The following is a 20,549-nucleotide window of genomic DNA, read 5'->3' on the forward strand; positions in this document are numbered from 1 at the left end:
TCTGCTCTCCCTTCAATTTCACTTAGCTCAGAAAATTTAACCCAGTCTGCCTTGTCTAGATTCCAACGTGGCGATCTTTGCAAAGGCGGACCCTTGTTGGTGTTTATAATGATTGGTGCATGATCACTAGTATGCCAATCATCTAATGTCCTCCAATCAAAATCAAGAAGGCAGTTAGAGCTTGCAATTGAAAGGTCAATGCATGACAAAGTACCTGTCTGAACATGGAAGTGTGTGGGCTCTCCTGTATTAAGGAGTCCCACATCCTCATTCTCCACAATTGATGAGATAATATTGCCCCTTGTGTTGGCCAAAACATCACCCCATAAAGGATGTCTACCATTCATATCTCCCAGTAAGAGAAAAGGTTGAGGGAGTTGTTGAATGACCTCTGCTAAATCATCATATAAAATATTTTATCATTTGGAGGTAAGTACAGAGAGCATATTGTATATTTTCTCCCTATATCAATTTGTACAACAACTGCCTGCAGGGTTGTACGTATAGACATGGGTATTTGGGGAACATCTCGACGAATGTACATGAGACTTCCGCCATGGCTCCCTGCTTGTTGATTATATGGTGTTCTATAGCTAACATACTCTCGAGGACTAGGAGTGTTAGAATCAAGCATACTTTCCTGTAGACATACAATTATGGGGGAATGCTCATGAATTAGGAGCTTAAGTTCTTCATATTTCGCCCTCAAACCCTGACAGTTCCATTGCAAAATGGAGGAGAAAACTATGGATTATTTCTGGAAGACATCTTGGATGAGGTCTTCCCATTAGAAGTTTTTAATGTAACATTATTACCAGTAGGTTTCTTCAGAGGTGGTCTTGTTATGTTGGGTTTAACGTTGGTGATTTTCTTTGTATTCTTTTTATCTATTTGTTGAGGTGGATGGTGGACCTCAACTTGAATTTCTGATTTATTCAGTCCATCTTCTGGTTCATTAGAAACATCAACAGACAAAACATCAAATTTATTTGATGTCATAACCTTAACGTTTCTAATGGAGGGTGGAGAGAGAGATGGAGGTCTCTCTCTTTTGCGATTAATAGATGGTGGGATTCGAGGTTTTTGCACCTTTCCCACAACAGGTGCATCAGGTAAGTTAGTCTTAAGTGGAACCTCCATCAGATCAGGCAAGGACATGGCCTGAGAGAGGTTTGTATTACTTTTTGTAATGGCGGCTGAAGGCTGTACAGCAATGGGCAATGACCTAGTGTTAATACACCGTGGTAAAGCCTCAGGAGGTGATATGGTTACCTCGTTATTTGACATTTTGTCAGATAGTATACTTTTTTTTGAGCTATTGGCAGTGCTAGGTTGGTTTGATTTTAATGCCTTAGCATATGTATCTGATTTATTTAATAGTCTTTTGGCATGGGTCACACTTATGTGTTCTAAGTTTGATTTGTTGAGGGCAGCTTCCTCCAACTTATATAGCTCGCAGATCTTGTCTGTGGATTTGTGATTCGAGCTGCAATTTAAACACCTGGCTCCAAGTGCACACACTCCATGGTAAGATTTGGAGCAAATACCACACATCTTCTCATTTTTGCAAACTTTGGACGGGTGCCCAAATTTAAAACAATGAAAGCATTGCAATAGCTTCTGCTTGAAGGGTCTTACTTTAATCCTTTTGTTCTCGATAATAATATGAAAAGGTACATCAGCATCCTGGAACGTAAGGATTATCATTGATGTACCTGGGACTTTATGAACTTTCCAAACATTTAATGGACACATGGCCAGTATCTCCTCCTCTGTAAAATCATATAGATCTCTGTTAAAAACTACGCCCCTTCCGTAGCTAAAATTTAGGTGGGGTTTGACATCTAACTTAATGTCATCATTATTTATTTTCATATTGGACAATATTACCGACTGTGTACTGGATTTGGCATGGATAAGGAAACTATTTTTTCCGAAACGAGATATATCGCCTGGTGCAATAGTTCCTACTTTTTTCTGAATCAATTTGCATATTTTAAAATAATTCCCTGTAACCCCCTTTGATTCAGCTATAAGCCACATCGGTGGTTTTGGATTTCTCTGGGAGGGCATGACTAAATCTGCGCCTTTTTCCAACCAATCGGCAGGCCTGTACACATCTAAATCTTTTGGTACCTTATCGCAGAGAGCAGCCGCGACATTCAAGTTATTAATTTTAATATTATTCAAATTATTTATTGCACTAAATGCTTCGTCATAACTACTATAAGATATCCATGAATCCCAAGTTTCAGCTTCAAGTTTCATCCTTATTTCTTTTATGCATCCATAGCATTCAAATGCTTTACATAGATCATCATAATTTGTTTCTATTGAAATTTGTGTAACATGGAGGATTTGAAGTTTCCTCGTGTTACCCAAATTACTCGATTTAGAAATATCAGTAGAATGGTCCTTTCCCGTTCCGAGGTCATCAACAGAGCTATCCCTTATCACATTAGCAGAGGTCATCAACAGTGCCGGGGGAGAGTCAGCGTATCCAGGGGATGGGGGTTCGTTCCTTAAAGAATCCATTATACTAAAGAGAGGGAAAAGAGTTAGTTTGATGTACCTGCTCGAGAATGTTAGGCCATCACGCGTCGGAAAGGAAATTTGCACTCTCCACTATTGGCACAATGAGAGTATACTTCCCAGATGGTCCACTCCATACCCTACCCGAAGGATAGCATCAAAACAGATATAGAGGCACAGGTGTAAGCTGAACCCGCCTGTTAGGACTGAGACCAAGAAATTATGGAATCATCCTCCCCATATCTATAATGACGAGCTTCCGGCCAAAAGCCGAGAGTCCTACCCCAAGCATTGGATCCCCCTGGATTCCGAAGACCCAACACTTGAGAATAGTTCCGCCAAAAAGGTCCAAACCATCTTCGGGATGGCTGAAATCATCCAATTCTCTCACATATAGCTTTGAATGCAAACACCTCCCAACCGTGATACCTCCTCCCACTCATCAAAGCAGGCAGCAATAAAGGATGTATGAACATCCCCGCCGGGGCTACAATGGATGTAAAAACATCCAAGCCATAGGAGAAAAAAAAAAAAATAAATAAATATATATGTACATAATATATACACACATATGAGGGAAATTTTTCTCATAGAGTTTGGAAGGCAAGACTAAAGAAAGTTTGTGAAATTAGGATAAGGTCGAAGTAATATTGAGAAAAAGAAAAAGGTAAAAGAGAGAAATTTAGATTCAAACTGGGGGAGCAATTTCCCCAAGTTCGAGAGCCCTCTTGCCCGTCACCAAGTTTCAGCACGGGAATGAAATGTCGTGCTGAAGCTTAATGACTTCATCAAGGCATTCTCTCATTAAGAGGGCGATGACCGATGAATCGGTGGTCTGTGAGCCGATGGTGATTTCGAGATCAGCAAGCTGATTATGGTCCCCCCTGTTTGGTCAGAGATGAGCAAGCTGAAGATGGGCTGGTCAGAGATCAGCGAGCTGAGTTCAATGATCGAAGAAAGATGAGCTGCCCATCGGTGATCTAGTGATCAGCATGCTGATGACTGGTTATTGACTAGCAATCGGTGATTGGAAATGCTACCAATTGGAGATCGTTAGTCATTGGAGGGACTAAAGGCCAAAGATCAGCATTGAGCTAGCAATTGGCGATCTGGTGATCAGCGACCTTGCGATCAGTAAACTGTGAACTAGCCATCAGCAAACAGTGATCTAGAGATCAGTCTGTTGATGCTTTCCTGTTTGCTGACGGTGGTCTGTCAAGGAAAAAAAGAAACTTCAGAAGAGACAGGGACCAAGGATTCCCCGTTTCGATTCCCTTGTAGGATGGAATCTTCGGGATCTTGAATCCATCAGTGGAGCCTTATTCCTCTTTTTCCCGGTGGCCATGTTTATGTGTTTGCGGGGAGGAATGGGGCAATAGTAACCTGTCCAAAAACTTTTATTCCTTTTTTTACCAACAATTGCGCAAGTGTGTAGGTGAGTCTGGAGCGATGGCACACAGGATGATGCTGGTGCTTAATATCTGCCTGGAGAGCAGGCAAGCGCTGGTTCTTAGGCAAGAGCTGGTGCATTGGATCTGCGAGCCTTGACTCTTTGGCAAGAGTTGGCGCATGGATCCGGGACCCTAACTGCGCAGGAAAGTGAGGAAGAGCGCTGGCGCGCAGTAAGGCACTGTGTAGTGTTGTGCATTCTCCCTAGAATGCACAGAAGCGTGTGACTGGTTGCGCAAGAGCATTGGTGCGTGCGTGAGAGTACTACGTGGAGACTGTTGGCGTGCGCAAGACCATCGGTGTCCGCTCGTAGAAGACCGTCGGCCCATGCGCGCGGAACTGTTGCCACGTGCGTGTGCAAGACTATTGGTGCGCGCAAGAGCATTGGCGCTTGGAAAATCATCGGCGCCTGCGCGCGCAAGAGCATTAGAGCTAACGCGTGAGCAAGAGCATTAGAGCTAACGCGTGAGCAAGAGCATTAGCGCTACCGTGCGATGTAAATCATCGGTGCTTGCGCGCGGAAGATCGTTGGCGTGCACAAGCAGAAGACTGTTGGCGCGCGTGTGCAAGAGCATTGCAGTCGCACGCAGAAAATCGTCGGCGCGCACGGGAGACCATCGCCGGCTGCGTGTGGAAGATCGTCGGCGCTCGCACGCGTACAAGACTGTTTGCGCGCGCACGGGGGAGACCATTGGCGTGCGTGTGAGACTATCGGAGCGCACGTGCGCGCGGAGAACTATCGGCACGCACCTGCGCCCGGAGGACTATCGGCGCGCACGTGAGTGCGGAGGACTATCGGCGCGCACGTGCGCACGGAGGACCATCGGCGCGCACGTGCGCGCGGATGACCATCGGCGCGCACGTGCACGCATAAGACCATCGGCACGCACGTGCGCGCGGAAGACCATCCGCGCGCACGTGCGTGCGGAAGACCATCGGTGCGCACGTGCGTGCGGAAGACCATCGGCGCGCACGTGCGCGCGGAAGACTATCGGCGCTCTCGCGCGTAAGAATGTCGGGGCGCACGTGCGCGCGGAAGACTATCGGCGCTCGCGCGCGTAAGAATGTCGGCGAGCGCGCGCGGGAGACCATTGGTACCCGCACGCGGATGATCGTCGGCGAGCGCGCGCGCGTAAGAATGTCGGCGCGCTCGCGAAGGTAGCGCTAGTAGGTTCGCAGGTCAGCTGGTAGGATGACCAGTGGCAGGACAATCAGGAAGTGGGATGTGACCTTTAAAAAAGAGCGAGCATTCACCGATGGGGACCGTAAGCAGGTCTGCGTTAGATTCCAGGACCGAAGTCCTGCGCAAGGTTGCACTGGTAGATCGGTAGGTCAGCTGGCAGGACGATCAAGAACTGGGATGTGCCCTTTGGAAGGGCGCGCATCCACCGATGGGGACCGTATAAGGTCTGTGTTAGAGTCCAGGACCGGAGTCCAAAGGACTACGTTGCAGCACAAGGTTGCACTGGTAGATCGGTACGTCAGCTGGCAGGACGATCAGGAACTGAGATGCGAAGAGGTCCTGGTAGGTCTGCTACGCTGGAAGGTCTGCTTGATCCTCCGAAGAGGTTTCTCTATGAGAGGCCTCTCCCGCGAACGAGAGAGGCGAGTGCTTCGTAGAAGAGACTTGAAGACGCCCATGATGATGCCCCTAAGGGCCGGAGGATTAGCAAGCTGACCTTAGCAGTAGCGATCCTTCGAAGAGAAGTCTCTATGAGTAGCCTCTCTCGCAAACGAGAGATATGAACACTTCGTAGAAGAGACTAGAATACATACACCCATGATGATGCCCCTAATGGCCGGTGGATCAGCAGGCTGACCATAGCAGTAGCGATCCTTCGAAGAGGAGTCTCTATGAGTGGCCTCTCTCGCGAACGAGAGGGGTGAACACTTCGTAGCAGAGACTTACCAAGACCATACTCCGCCACTGAAGGAAGAGAAACTCAGCAAGGGGGGAGAGAAGTCTGGCCGAAGGGCAGCAACAGCAGTTGGAGACGATGAATTTATTAAGATATGGGAAGTTCTCCCTCTGAAGGGAGAAACCACCTCACACCTGGGGAGGAAACTTCCCTCGGAAGGGAAGTTGTCCAACGCCTGGAGGCAAACCTCCTTTAGTGTTCTAAGATGATCTGAAGTGTTGGCCATGTTGTCACGGGAGTACTTCTAAGAGAAGGGATGATGCCCATGACGACGTCCTCTGAGGGACGGCAGTGACAGCAGATTCCCCAAGCATGAACAGAACAGCTCTGTTTCGTCGGCACTCTTAGTCGAACGAAGAAAAACTGCATAGTTAAATGGGAAAATAAAATTAAATAATTATTCAACAGAAATTCCCTAGGGAGGAACTCCGAAGAAGAACCCCGAGGGAACAACATAAAATAAGAATCAAGTATTGCGCCCTTCCTTCCCCAGTCGACATCCACGGGAGAAGGGGGGGGGGGGGGGAGCGGAGTAACTGTAATAAAACCAGAATTATGATTATTCAAATCAACTAAGAATATTCACTAATAGTGAGAACTACTGACCCTCCGAAGGGAAGTGTTCCCCACGGAGAAAGCTGAAAAGTTAAAATACAATTAGATTTTCACTAAAAATAATTGAGACAAACCATCGGAAGAGCAACCTAACCCGCGCACGGGAAAGGAGCTTCCCCAATAGTAGGCTGTTGTAGTAAAGGTGAACGACCTCGAGAAGAGAGAGACCGTAGTCAATCTTTGAAAAGCCAAATTCCCTTCGCTCAGAATCCAAGTTTCCCATAAGAAAAGAGGAAAAGGCAAAGACAATAGTTGAATGAAGAGGGTCCAGACGATGACGATTCCCCTGCGGCGGCTGAGTTAACGGATATATGCCGACGGGAAGACCGATGGACCAGAGAGGGAGAGGTCGTTCCTCACGAAGTGGAACTGTGCTGGCCTTGCTACTACACAAGTGTCGTTGTCGTATATGTATCACACACACAGCACAAACACTGAAAAGGAAACTTACCACATTTCTATACACATATGTATACATACAATAAACATTAAGAATGTTTTTATATATATACATATAAGAAGTTAAAAGATGACAAATTTGTAGATAATTTGTATTTTTCCTAACTATACAAACCTTAGCTATTTAATATGGGTAATTACTTTCAGCGTAGATGAAATGACGAGCCATTAGATTTCTAACGACGGTTTACTAGCCCACCGCTAGTTAGCGGGGTAGGGAGGGGTAGCTTCCTACCCCCCCCCCCCCCCACTCACACACACACACACACACACACACACACCTGTGATTTAGCTCACTTTGCTTAAAGTTAGGACTTCACGGGGGATAGGGCTGGCGGGCAAATTTGATTAAATAGGTAAGGTTCGTATAGTTAGGAAAAATACAAATTATCTACGAATTTGTCATTTGTTCCGTAACTGAAATACAAACCACGCTATTTAATATGGGTGATTCAACCCTCAGGAAGGGTGGTAAGTCCCGGCCATTACTGGGGGCTTTTGCCTGGGGACTCAGTACTTGAGTGTGTCAGTACTCAATAATAAGGAGTCCCTGCACCTCGCTAGCATCTTGCTGTGCAAGTGCTGCGGCCTACATATGCTGTGTGTGAAGGTATGCAGTGTGACACGTCCTAGGAAGTTGACCTGGAGTTCTTTAGATGGAACTCAAGGCTAGGACTCTCCCAGTACCACCTCATCAGGGTATGGGTACGTGACAGTATTAACTTGATACTAGGAACACAAGGAAGCATGGTTTACCTGCAGTGGTTTGAGGTCAGCTATGCAGAGAACCCAGGATGCTGCTTCCCCCAAGAGAGGGGAGGATGAAGAAAAGAATAAGGGCCAGACAAACCTTTTCATTCATGCAGACTAAGACCGGGTAACAATGCCCTCAACCTTCTGCTACTTGTCCATTAAGGAGCCTGAGGTTTAGACCAGCTGTTGTGCAGCCACCACAGGGCCGATAGAGAACATATCGAGTCTCCTGTGTGTCACTTCTTGCAGGTAGTGTGCTGTGAAGGTCGTCTGACGCTTCCACACCCCTGCGTCACTGAATAGTTCTTCTGGAAGGCCAGGGACGTAGCTACGCCCGACATCATGTGCTCTAGGGCGACGTGACAGAGGAGGATCAGGATTCAAGGATAGGTGGATCACCTTACGAATCTAGGCCGAGATGGTATTCTTGGTGACCCTTCTCTTCGTTTTCCCAGTGCTCACAAACCTAGCTTGCACTTGGGGACAAACTGCAGCCGTTCTCTTAAGATATAGCCTCGGACTCCTTACTGGGCACAGTAGGATATGCTCTGGGTCATCTGCTTCAGAACGAAGACTCGAAACCTGGAAAGTGTCGAACCGAGGGTCCGGCACTCCCGGATTCTGAGTTTTGGCCAAAAACTCAGGGACGAACCTGAACGTTACCTCACCCCATCCCCTTGAATGAGCAATGTCGTATGAGACACCATGAAGTTCGCTGACTCGCTTGGCCAAGGGCAAAGCTAGCAGGAACACCGTCTTCCAAGTAAGGTGGCGATCTGAAGCCTGGCGTAATGGTTTGAAGGGAGATCTCTTAACCCTTTTACCCCCAGGCTATTTGGAAATTTCCAACCCTTAACCCCCAAGGGGTTATTTTTTTCCCAGCACATTTTGTAGTATATTTTTTTTTAAATTGCTCTAACAGCCTTAATTTTTGTCATAGAGAGGTCAGGTTGGTCTCATTCTTTTGGAAAATGCCTGAATTTTCTCAAAAAATTATCAAAAATATGAAAAAAAAATTTTTTATAGCATTTTTTTGCGAGGACGTACCGGTACGTCCATGGGGGTAAAGGGATGGCTTTTGTGAAACGTACCAGTACGTCCTTTGGGGGTAAGAGGGTTAAGAGACCTGAGAACTCGAACCACGTTCCATGGAGGAGGTCTCACTTCCGACTGAGGGCAGGTAAGTTCATAACTACGTATGAGTAGGGAAAGTTCCAGCGAGGAAGAAATGTCCACTCCTATAAGCCTGAAGGCTAGCGATAGCCTTTCACCGCCGAGACTGAAAGGCGTATTTCTTCCCGCAAACACACGAAGAACTCCGCTATTGCTGGAATAGTGGCATCGAGTGGAGAGATACCCCTTCCACGACACCAAACACAGAAGACTCGCCACTTCGCCTGGTAGACCCCTGCGGATGACCTTCGCAGGTGTCCAGACATCCTGTTCGCAACTTGCTGCGAAAATCCTCTCTCAGAGAGGAGATGCTGGATAGTCTCCAGGCGTGAAGTCGAAGCGAAGCTACGGCTTTGTGAAAGATGTTGGCGCGTGGTTGTTTGAGTAGCTCATATCGTGGAGGGAGTTCCCTCGGAAGCTTCGTTAGGAGTTGCAGAAGGTCTGGAAACTATTCTGCGTGATGCCACATTGGAGCTATTAAGGTCATCGAGAGATTGACCGATATTCTGGTCTTGTTGAGCACTCTCCTCATCAGAGAGAACGGGGGAAAGGCGTAGACATCGATGTTGTCCCACCGTTGTTGGAAGGCATCTTGCCAGAGATGCCTTGGGATCCGGGACTGGGGAGCAGTACAGTGGAAGTTTGAAGTTCAGCGCTGTAACGAACAGATCCACAGTCGGGGAACCCCATAAAGTCAGGACTTTGTTGGCTACTTGACGATCCAAAGACCACTCGGTACTCACTATCTGCGTCACTCTGCTCAGACTGTCGGCGAACACATTCCTCTTGCCTGGAATGAAGCGAGCCGAAAGTGCGATCGAGTGGACTTCGGTCCATCTCAGTATCTCTACTGCGAGATGAGATAGCTGTTCTGAAAAGGTACCTCCCTGCTTGTTGATATAAGCCACTACTGTGGTGTTGTCGCTCATCACCACCACAGAGTGGCCCGCCAGGTATTGTTGGAACTGTTGAAGGGCCAGGAATACGGCCTTCATCTCTAGCAGGTTTATGTGGAGGTACTCTCATGATTCTGACCACAGGCCTGAGGTCCCGTGGTTCAGAACATGCGGCCCCCACCCTTCCTTTGAGGCGTCAGAAAACATCAAATCCGGGGGGAGGACGAGAAGATCCACTCCCTTTCGTAGGTTCTCGTCTGCCACCCACCACTGAAGGTCCGTCTATTCCGCAGAACCAATAGGGATCAAAATGTCCGGGGAATCGTGACCTTGATTCCACCGGGACTTGAGTCGCCACTGGAGAGATCTCATTCTGAGGCGACCATTGGGAACTAGACGGGCCAGGGATGAGAGGTGACCGAGGAGACGTAACCACAATTGGGCTGGAAGTTCTCGTCTGAGGAAAGGCCTCGCGACCCTCCTCAGCCTTGCTATCCTGTCGTCTGATAGGAAGGCTTTGTGGAGATTGGTGTCTATGATCATGCCTAGGTAAACCAGTCTTTGAGTGGGCAGCAGAGAGGACTTCTCGAGATTTACCATGATCCCTAGATCTTGGCAAAGTCCCAGAAGTCTGTCTTGGTGACGAAGAAGGGATGCCTCCGAGTCTGCTAGGATCAGCCAGTCGTCCAGGTAACGGAGGAGACGGATGCCGATCCTGTGAGCCCACAAAGATATTAGGGTGAACACTCTGATGAACACCTGCGGTGCTGTGGAGAGACCGAAACACAGCACCTTGAACTGGTAGATCTTGTTGTCTAGGCAGAATCTTAAGTACTTCCTTGAAGACGGATGGACTGGGATCTGGAAGTACGCGTCCTTCAGGTCCATGGTGCACACGAAGTCTTGCCGATCCCATGGCAAGGGAGCTCAACGACACTGGATCCGCTGTCAGGGGAGGTAGAGATGTCGTGAACGGGACGCGATATCCTTGACTGATTACGGAAATCGTCCAGGAATCGGCCCAGAGTTGCTGCCGCCCTCTTGCGCAACTTTGTAGGCATCCCCCCTCTGGTGGTGGTGGTGGTGGTGGTGGTGGTGGTGGTGGTGGTGGTGGTGGTGGTGGTGGTGGTGGTGGTGGTGGTGGGGGGGGGGCTGCCTGCCAATACTAGCGTTTGCGGCCACGGCCGCTCCCTCTGGGATTCTTTCCTCCCCTAGAGGACTTTTTGCCTTTCTTGTCCTTGACAGGAAAGGGCTTAGACACCTTTGTCTTTGCTGCAGCTGCCTTCTTCGTACTCTTGACAGGACGTGGTTGCTGGGTCGCTGGAAGTTTGTAGGGCCTCGATGTTAGAGCCCTATGGAGAAAGGAGTCCTGGTTGAACTTCCTCCACCTCTCAGCAGCCTGCTCTACGTCCTTAGGCTCAAACAAGTTCTTACCGAGGACGGAAGAATGTCTGAGCCTGCTAACGTCGGTACTGGGGACCTTCTGGTAGAATCTCTCGACACTGCGTCCCGACGTTTCAAGATACAGTGATACCTCTGGATACGAAAGTTTCTGCTTACGAAAAATTCAGGATGCGAAAAGTGATTCGAAGATTTTTATGCCCCAGGATACGGATAAAATTTCAGGATACGAAAACCTTACGAGATCCCAACTCTTCGCCGAGAGTAATTCTAAAAAGCGCGCGCCACCTGACTTTGAACTTGGGTAGACTCACTTACAGCCTCCCGCTCACCCATTGGTTATCTCCCTACTCAGACGCTAGCTGACGCCATAAGATCCTGCTTTCCTATTGGTCGGCAACTATCCCAGCTTGCCTACGCACGGGCGTTCATCTCTCTCTCTCTCTTTTCGTTCCGACCGCGGTATCGTTAACAGACATTGTGTGCTTTCGCTTGTTTGACTTAGTGTTAATATACAGTACATTCGTACGCCACGTGTTATCGTTAATAAACATTCGTTACTGTGCACTGTACTGTATAAGTGTTTACTATACATAGACTGTATATAACGTTACGTAGTGTATTATATTACGTATTACTGTAGCCATGGGTCCCAAGAATGTTGCCGAAGGAAAGAAGAAGACGATGCTCTCGATGGAGACGAAACTTGAAATCGTTAAGAAGTACGAGTCTGGCATGCGTTTAAGTGCGATCGCCAAGGAGTATGGCCGGAATCCATCTACGATAGGCACCATCCTGAAGCAGAAGGCGGCCATAAAAGCAGCGACACCTTCTAAGGGCGTCACTATTTTCTCCAACAAGAGAACGCACGTGCATGACGAGATGGAGAGGCTGCTTCTTGTGTGGATCAAGGACAAAGAGATCTCAGGAGACACCATCACTGAGACTACAATTTGCCAGAAGGCCTCCGCCATTTTCGGTGATCTCGTGCGTGCTCAGGCCGAAGAAGGAGCAGGAGAAGGAACATCCCAGCAGGAACCCCCAGAGTTCAAGGCTTCTCGTGGGTGGTTCGAGAAGTTCAAGAAAAGGACTGGCATCCATTCAGTGGTACGGCATGGGGAGGCAGCCAGCTCGAACACGAAGGCCGCCGAAGCCTTTGTTAAAACGTTCGACGAGTTGACTCTGCAGGATGGCTACAGTTCGCAGCAAGTTTTCAATTGCGACGAAACTGGGCTTTTCTGGAAGAAAATGCCTCGTCGGACGTTCATCACGGCGGAGGAGAAGAGGCTACCCGGACATAAGCCTATGAAGGACAGGCTTACCCTTGCTTTTTGTGCAAACGCCAGTGGGGACTGCAAGATAGATAAAGCCCCTGCTGGTGTACCATTCAGAAAATCCCCGAGCCTTCAAAGCCCACAAAGTCATTAAGGAGAACCTTCCCGTGATGTGGAAGGCGAATGCAAAAGCCTGGGTAACGAGGCAACTGTTCATTGATTGGGTGAATGTCTGCTTAGGTCCGACTGTCCGAAAATATTTGGAAGAAAAGCGCCTCCCTATGAAATGTCTGCTGGTGTTGGACAATGCTCCAGCTCACCCTTCTGGCCTCGAGGAATATCTTCTGGCCGAGTATTCCTTCATAAAGGTCCTGTATCTACCGCCTAACACCACCCCTCTCCTCCAGCCCATGAACCAGCAAGTTATTTCTAATTTTAAAAAATTGTACACGAAGCATCTCTGCAAGAGATGTTTCCAAGTCACAGGGAGTACAAACCTCACTCTGCGTGAATTTTGGAAAGATCACTTCAACATCGTGATATGCCTCAAACTCATCGATCTCGCTTGGCAGGAAGTTTCGAGGCGTACCCTAAACTCATCTTGGAGGAAGCTGTGGCCTGATGCTGTCTCTGCACGAGACTTCGAGGGGTTTGGGAAGCCTGGAGGTGAAGCCGAGATCGTTGACGATCCTGAACCAATTCAGCAGTCTGAGGTGGCTGACATCGTACATCTTGGTACGTCCATGGGGCTGGAAGTTAGCGCGGAAGATATAGATGAACTTATCGAGGAGCACCACGAGGAGTTGACGACGGACGACTTGAAGGAGTTGGAGACGATGCAAGGGAGTGATGTTCAAGAGCAGTTCTCTAGCGGTGATGAGGAGGATGTTGCACCTTTGAAAACGGCAGACATCAAGGAAATTCTTGCATGTTTCCATAAAATGGCAGACTACGTCGAAAAGGAACATTCAGAAAAAGTTTATACCAACCGTGCGCTTCAACACTGCAATGACGTTTGCCTAACGCATTTTAGAAATGTGTTGAAAAGTAGGCAGAAACAAGCTTCAATGGATAGTTTCTTATTAAAGAGGCCAGCGGTATTAGTAGGCCAAGACGAAGGTGAAAGTGAAGAAAAGAAACAGAAAAGAGGAAGGGATGAAGAATTAGAAGGTGAAAGTAAAGAAAAGAAACAAAAAAGAAAGTGATGAAGAAGTAGAAGGTGAAAGTAAAGAAAAGAAACAGAAAAAAGAAAGTGATGAAGAAGTAGAAGAGATTTAGAAAATAAGAAAAACGTAGTTATAAAAAAGCAAAAAAAATTCAATTTTAAGTTTTATGTTACCGTTAAGTGTTAAAGTAATTTTTTCTTTCATTTTATAGTTTTCCATACGTAATGTTAAGTGTTAATTATTTCTGCCATTTTTTTATTTCGTAAAGTTTAAGTGTTAATGTGTTCAGTGTGTAAATTACTGTACGTAGTCTGTCACTTGCTACGTTTTCAGCCTTATGCCATCCTCCTCTGCCGCGACTTCGCTATCGGACATCGTCTCAATCAAAAGGTAAGTTTCAACTTTTTGTTACACTAATTAACTGTAACCTTTTTTTCCGAGTGTACAGGTATCAATCCTTAATTTAGGTGTACGTACAGGTAACAATACACCTTCACTGATCTAAATGCTTTACGTACATACAGTACCGTAACTTTTATACAGTAGTAAAGAAAACGGACCGTTTTCTTTGGGCTTGGGGGAGATAACTTGGCTATAACTACATTATTGAATAATCTCATAGTGGTTTCTGGAATGGTTTAGGCTGTTTTTAACGGTTGTGTTAATTATTGAATGATATAAATGGCTGCAATGCATGTTTATTACTACAGTTTAGCGTGTTTATGAAAGAAAAGGTGACTTTTTATAAGGCTTGGAACGGATTAGGCTATTTACATGTAAAACGCGACTCAGGATACGAAAATATCAGGATACGAAACCGCATCCCGAACGGATTAATTTCGTATCCTGAGGCATCACTGTAGTGTTAGCCCACAAGCTTGAGACTTGGTGGGCTAGAAACTCAATGGTACGCGTGCCTGAGAGCAAAAAGGTCTCCAAGGCCTTCCTGGTGCTTTCTTTGGACAAGTCCTCAGACCGCACCAGGATGCCCAGAGACCCTAGCCAGATGTACAGCCACGAAGTTGCCTGCATGGCACACTTCGCTACCTTCTCCTGGCTCAGGATCTCCGTTGCCGAATACGAGACATGCTGGTTGGAGTCTCTCTCTAGAGGGACTCCCACGGTAAGCTCTTCCAGAGAGTGGTGCAAAGGAAGAGCTAAACATGTCTCCTCCAAGATCTCAAAGTACCTCCTCTGATGGACACGAGGAGGCGGGAGGAGCTTGTTACCGGTGCTGGATCGGCTGGAGGAAGCAAGCTCGGAGGGCTGGCCTTCGACCTTGTCTCTGGCACTCTTAATCCTCTGTGACCAGGGCAACGCCGCACTGGCCCTCGGGGGTTTTTGAGTACCATAGATTCGGTCCAAGACCGTGTTCTTGCCCTCACGAGGGGGAATCTCTGGATCCGGAAACCCATTGAGATTCCTCATGAGGGTCAGAACTTGCCGGAATGCATGTTCTGACTCCTGCAGCTCTCCTCCTAAAGGGCTGGCAGCAAAGTCTCCTGTCCCCAGAGGCTCTGCCTGGGGGGACTCGAGGACGTTCTCTGAGGGTTTGGCTAGCTCCTGTCTAATCCTTGATGAAGACTTAGGCAAAGTCTTCGAGTCCTTCGACTCCCTCCTGGGAGGGATACAGGACTCTAGCAGTGATGGTGGAAGGCTCTTTTCAATCCATACCCGAGAAGACTTCTCGGGGTGAGGTGGGGTTTCCCCCATTGGTGCGATGGAGGAACGACCCTCCTCCCCTGAGGACGGGAAATCCTCGTCCGCAGGGGAGGGAGAGAAAGTCTGGGGGGGAGAGGGAGCCTACCTCAAGGACTTCCGAGGAGTCAGTTTTGCCCTTGGAGAAGTTACCATGGTAGAAACTCCTCTCTTCCTCTTCAGAGGAAACGAAGCCGCCACTGATTTGTGACCAATTTCAAAGAATACAGGCTTAAAAGCCTGCACGAGAGCTCTGACGATGGTACCAAACCAGGGTTGCTGACTGACAGTCGTGCTGTCAGACACTCCCTCTGGAGGGAAGGGGATCGCTTGATCCCTAGGAGTAGTTACCAAACGAGGGTTCGCCTGAAAAGAAGCTGAAACAGGAGAAGAGTCCTTGGACCTATCTGGAAACCTCCACCCCTCAGACGAGCGCTCTGTTCTGCCCTTGCGGGGTGTGGAACGAGACGACGATGAACTGGCCGTGCGATGTCCTGCGGCCTTACGCGTGGGATCACGCCTGTGATCGCTCTGGGAATCGTGCTGGAGATCACGCGATGGGCCCTGCCCTGGGTCACGCGCGGGAGAATGTTCACACGGGCGCGCGGGCGAGCGATGGCGCGTGGCGGCATGGACAGGCGATGACAGGTGGCGCGTAGAAGGCTGGATAAGCGCTCACGCGCGCGAGAAATTGTTCGCGGGCGCACAGGATCCTGTCGAAAAGCCAGTGAGGGCGATAACGTTGGGCGCGCGCAGGGGAAATATCTCTTGCGAGCGGGCGCGCATATCTGGCTGAAGCAGTGGGCGAGCAGGGCAACCTCGTGGGCGCGCGATGGCGCACAGGTGAGCGCTGCCGAGCAGATGTTGTTACTACACCCAGATCCGAAGATCGTGGGCGTGCTTGGAGCGCAGGAGATCGTGGGCGCGCATCAGGATGCAGACGCACAGGAGTGCGCTGTCGGTCTGGCGAGTGCTGGAGTCCCAGTAAGCGCCTGTGCGCTATCTCAGGAGACTCCAGGGCTGTGCGCTGGGGCGCTATGTCAGGAGCAACCGCAGAAGCGCGCTTGTGCGCAGTGACGCTTTGAGGCACTGGAGAGTGCTGGAGGTCCGATGAGCGCCTGTGTGCTATCTCAGGAACCTCCCTTGAAGTGCGCTGACGCGCAGGTGAGCGCTGACGCGTAGGTGAGCGCTGGCACGCCATAACAGGGACCAAAGGCGAGCGCTTACACGTGGGTGAGCGCTGGCGCGCTATTGCAGGTGCACAGGTGGTCGTGGGCACGCAATGACAGGAGCAACTGCAGGTGCGCGCACGCGCGCAGGTGAGCGCTTGCGCGCTAAGACAGGAACATCTGCTGCAGGTCGATGGCGCGCAGGGTTTACCTGGCGCTTAAGGGACTGAGACACAAATTTGTGCTCGTGCCCTTTATGCCCCGAAGGGACCGTTGCCTGTTTAATAACAGGGTGAGAAGGCGCCCACAGCGCATTGGCAGCCAGGAATGGTGACGGCAGGTCTGGAGGGTGGAAGGTCGGTGTGTCCTGTGTAAGGACAACCTTCCACCGAAGGAGATCGCGAAAGATCCCCGGAGAGGTCCAAGGAGGTAGCCGGCAGTGTCGGCGAACGACGGCGAGGTTCTTCTGCGGAGGACTGCGAGGATGACGAGCCGAAGAAGCCCCTCCTAACACCCTTGTGAGGTGAAGGAAGACCTCTACGGGAAAGAGGAAGGCGAGCTTTGCCTTATATGCCCTCTGGGGGCCGTAGGGTGACCATCAGCAGTCCTCCGAAGAGGAGTCTCTGTGAGTGAACTCCCCCGACGGGTAGAATCACCGGCAGGAGAGACCGTAGGACTTAGTTCCTCCCTCGAAGGATGTCTGGAGGGAGGAACTAAGCCTTCAGCTACCACAGCAACATCAGGAGCAGAGGTTTGAGACAACTCATCGGAAGCCTCTGCCACAACAACGTCAACGATAGACAGAGGATCGATCTCTGCTACCGTCGGCGACTGTTTGATAGCTGTTCCCAACTTGATCGTGTCAAACAGGGCTTTCTTGGAGGGCGAACCCTGAAGCCCCAAGGAAGCCCAAAGCTGTAATAAATCACTATTAGTAACAGGCATAGAAATATCCTCCTCTGGGGGAGGAGGAGGAGCTGCCTCGCTATGGGAGGCAACTCCCTCTTCCGCACCCCAGGATTGGTCAGCAGAACTACGGTCTACGCTACCACTCGACGGCTTCTCGGGAGAAACCGGTGGAGTGGGAGCTTCGGAGGAGATTTGGGCCACGGAAGAAGAGTCCTTGGGATTTTCTCTCTTCAAAGAAACCTCTGAAGGAGAAATAGCCCATTTAGACTTCTTCTGGCGCCGAGAAAACCTCTCCCACTGGGAAGTAGACCACTCCCTACACTCACCACATACATTAACTCTTATCACACCGTTGGCCCCTACAATAAGGACACAAGGTGTGGGGATCCGTGTCGACCGCCGACATAAATGTGCCACAAGGGCGGTCAGGTAAGCCTGGGCACTTGCGCATAGGAGAGGCCAACTTCACATACACTCTGTAAAAAGAAAAAGCAAAGAAAGATTAATAATGGCTGATCAACAAAAGCGAGGGTGAGAGCGGACACGTCCGACCGTCACCCGAGCCGATAGCAAAGTGAGCTAAATCACAGGTGTGTGTGTGTGTGAGGGGGGGGGGGGGGTAGCAAGCTAACCCTCCCTACCCCCCGCTAACTAGCGGTTTGGTAGTAAACCCTTATTAAAAATCTAATGGCTCGTCATTTCAGCTACGCTGAAAGTAATTACCCATATTAAATAGCGTGGTTTGTATTTCAGTTACGGAACAAACAAAAATTAATGGCAGTCCAAAATAGGCGAGGAGGGAGAGAGGATACAACCGCTTTCGATCCGCGCCAAAAGTAAAGAGACTGAATCACAGGTGTTTTAACGGGAGTGGTAGCAAGCTACCCACACCCCCTACCCCCGTTAACTAGCGGTGTGGGTAGTTAACCCTCGCTAAATTTTAATGGCTCGTCATTTCAGCTCCGCCGAAAGTATAACCCCTAATAAATAGCGTGGTTTGTATTCCAGTTACGGAACAAACTAAGTTATTATAATTACCTATGATTCACATCACATCCCTCAAATGGTTTTAGCCGTAACTAGCTTAGCTCACAGATAAACATTATCTAACTGCTTCTCTGTTCTAGCAAGCGGTATATGGAAGTGCTGTGCACACCATTCATGTGGGTTATTATTGCATCATGATTATCTATAACATATATCACACCCCTCAAATGGTCTCTGCTCTGTCATGGCTTACTTTGCTCATAAATTAGCAATCTCATTGCTCCTCTGTCTTGGCAACTGTTACATGGATGTGTTTCGAACACTATCCGCATGAGCCACTATTAAAGTATTATAAGTAGGTCTTATTTACAACATTCCTTACCTTACGTTTTGCAGGTCGAAGCATTAGGGTCCTCTATAGATGGTGAGAGCACTGGGGGTCCCCTCTCATAGATGGGTGTAGGTACAATCTGACAGCTTGGAGTACGAATTGATGTAAATGTTCGAACCTCTTGTGCTAGGGAAATAAACACATATTAGTATGAGAGTTCATGAAAAAATGAAACCAAAGGTTTAAGAATATGTATTATAATGAATTTACTTGGTGGATAAAGATATAACCAGATAAATATTGATTCAAATATTCCTTTTGCATTTCACCATGGAGAATGTAACTTATAACATCTCGCCTGTATGTACACCTGTCTGTGGATCCACTAAGTGTTCCGAATGATTAACATTGAGTTGCACATACCACTCAGCGGCAAAATGTTTATGGCTTTCCCACGGAATCACTGTGGATTGCGCTCCCTACATTGATAAAACGTTTTATCACGGGCAAAATAATCTCTGCGTTACTTGTTGTGAAAGTACAACAGAGAACTTGTACATAAATACTTGCAAGCTGTTAATTATTAAAAAAAATAATCAGCTGATAAATACCTCATTCCAAAAACACAAAGCTTCCCAAAGGTAAATAATAGATGGACTCAGAAATAGTGTTAACATTTTTATCGATTATATGTCCCAGCCCCCATTAATCATAGAGAAAAATGCCAAAGTAGCTAGCACCAATCCATGTTTTATAGCGAATACCAGTTTTGCTAGAAATATCATACATTTTTACTATCACATGAGCAACAATAGCTAAAACTGAACCGAATAATCTAAACCAGTGGTTCCCAAACTGGGGGACGCGCCCCACTAGGGGGGGCGTGAGGACGATACAAGGGGGGGCGTGAAGTCATCTGCTCGAAATTACTTGTTGAAGTGGAAATTTTCTTGCAGAAGCAGAAACAAGACAAACTGTATGAAGCATTCAGAGAGGAAGACTTTCAGCTCTCACTAGCATACCTTGTGGGCTTCTTTGAGGCTATCAACAACCTCAATTTTAAGTTACAAGGAAAAAAAAAAAACATCATTGCACACACTGATGTAATCAGTGGTTTCACCGAACAAATTCATCTTTGGAAAAGAAAAGTACAAGTTGGGAACTTTTCATCGTTCTCACATCTGAATGAGCTCTTGTCTGAGAAGAGAAAAATTGAGCAGTATGACAAGACAAAAGAAGTTTTATCACATCTGGATTCCCTTGCTGAGGAATTTATACCCTATTTTCCAGATGTCTCAATGGAGAATTCTCTTTGGACATTGGTGCAGAATCCATTTCATACTGATGTGGAGTTGCTACTGAAATCACTGCAAGAGGATGCCATCGATTTGAAATGTGACTCGAGCACGAAAAGGGACTTTGAAACAATGAAGTCAGAAGAGTTTTGGGTGAAATATCTCCCCATGTACCCAAAAGTAGGTGAAGAAGCATTTAGTGTGATTCTTCCCTTTTCTTCTTATCTTTGTGAAGCAGGATTTTCAGCTCTTGTTGTTCTGAAAACAAAACTTGCGTTGTGATCCTTCAATCCTAGAATTTCTGATCTTGTGAGGAAGAAGCAGCAGCATCCATCTCACTAAATTTGACCAGAAATTGTGCCTTAGTCTCATAGGTATTTCCAAATATTATATGCCATGTTTTCAAATTATCTATTCTTAAAATTGCAACTCATTTTTGCCAATTTGCTAATGTTCAAACTTTTTTTTTGCTCACTTTGAACCAAATGTTTCGTTTTTAGTTACTGGAATGTACTATTATTTG

The 20,549-nt window shown here is 47.8% G+C and overlaps 1 protein-coding gene and 1 long non-coding RNA gene across 2 annotated transcripts in view; one reads left to right on the forward strand and one right to left on the reverse strand.

The window, feature by feature from the left end:
• LOC137650673 (uncharacterized) overlaps window positions 1-18,920 on the reverse strand; it is a 53,697-nt gene extending 34,777 nt beyond the window's left edge. Inside the window, exon 1 of the long non-coding RNA XR_011046040.1 lies at window positions 18,783-18,920. This is a non-coding gene — a long non-coding RNA (uncharacterized lncRNA). The remainder of the gene's footprint in view (window positions 1-18,782) is intronic.
• Window positions 18,921-19,061: 141 nt separating this feature from the next.
• LOC137651087 (zinc finger BED domain-containing protein 5-like) lies at window positions 19,062-20,308 on the forward strand. The gene is made up of 2 exons (XM_068384224.1): window positions 19,062-19,091; window positions 19,688-20,308. Exons 1-2 carry the CDS (start codon window positions 19,062-19,064, stop codon window positions 20,306-20,308), a joined length of 651 nt encoding a protein of 216 aa, XP_068240325.1.
• Window positions 20,309-20,549: the final 241 nt, after the last annotated feature.

This window comes from Palaemon carinicauda, chromosome 12 (assembly GCF_036898095.1).
Source record: "Palaemon carinicauda isolate YSFRI2023 chromosome 12, ASM3689809v2, whole genome shotgun sequence".
Taxonomy (NCBI): Eukaryota; Metazoa; Arthropoda; class Malacostraca; order Decapoda; family Palaemonidae; genus Palaemon; species Palaemon carinicauda.

Bases quoted from the DNA above. Each gene is read 5' to 3' on its own strand.
- LOC137651087 (XM_068384224.1), top strand. From the start codon at position 19,062: ATGGAGAATGTAACTTATAACATCTCGCCT. The intron at 19,092-19,687 runs GTATGTACACCT...ATTTTCTTGCAG, and splicing joins TAACTTATAACATCTCGCCT to AAGCAGAAACAAGACAAACT.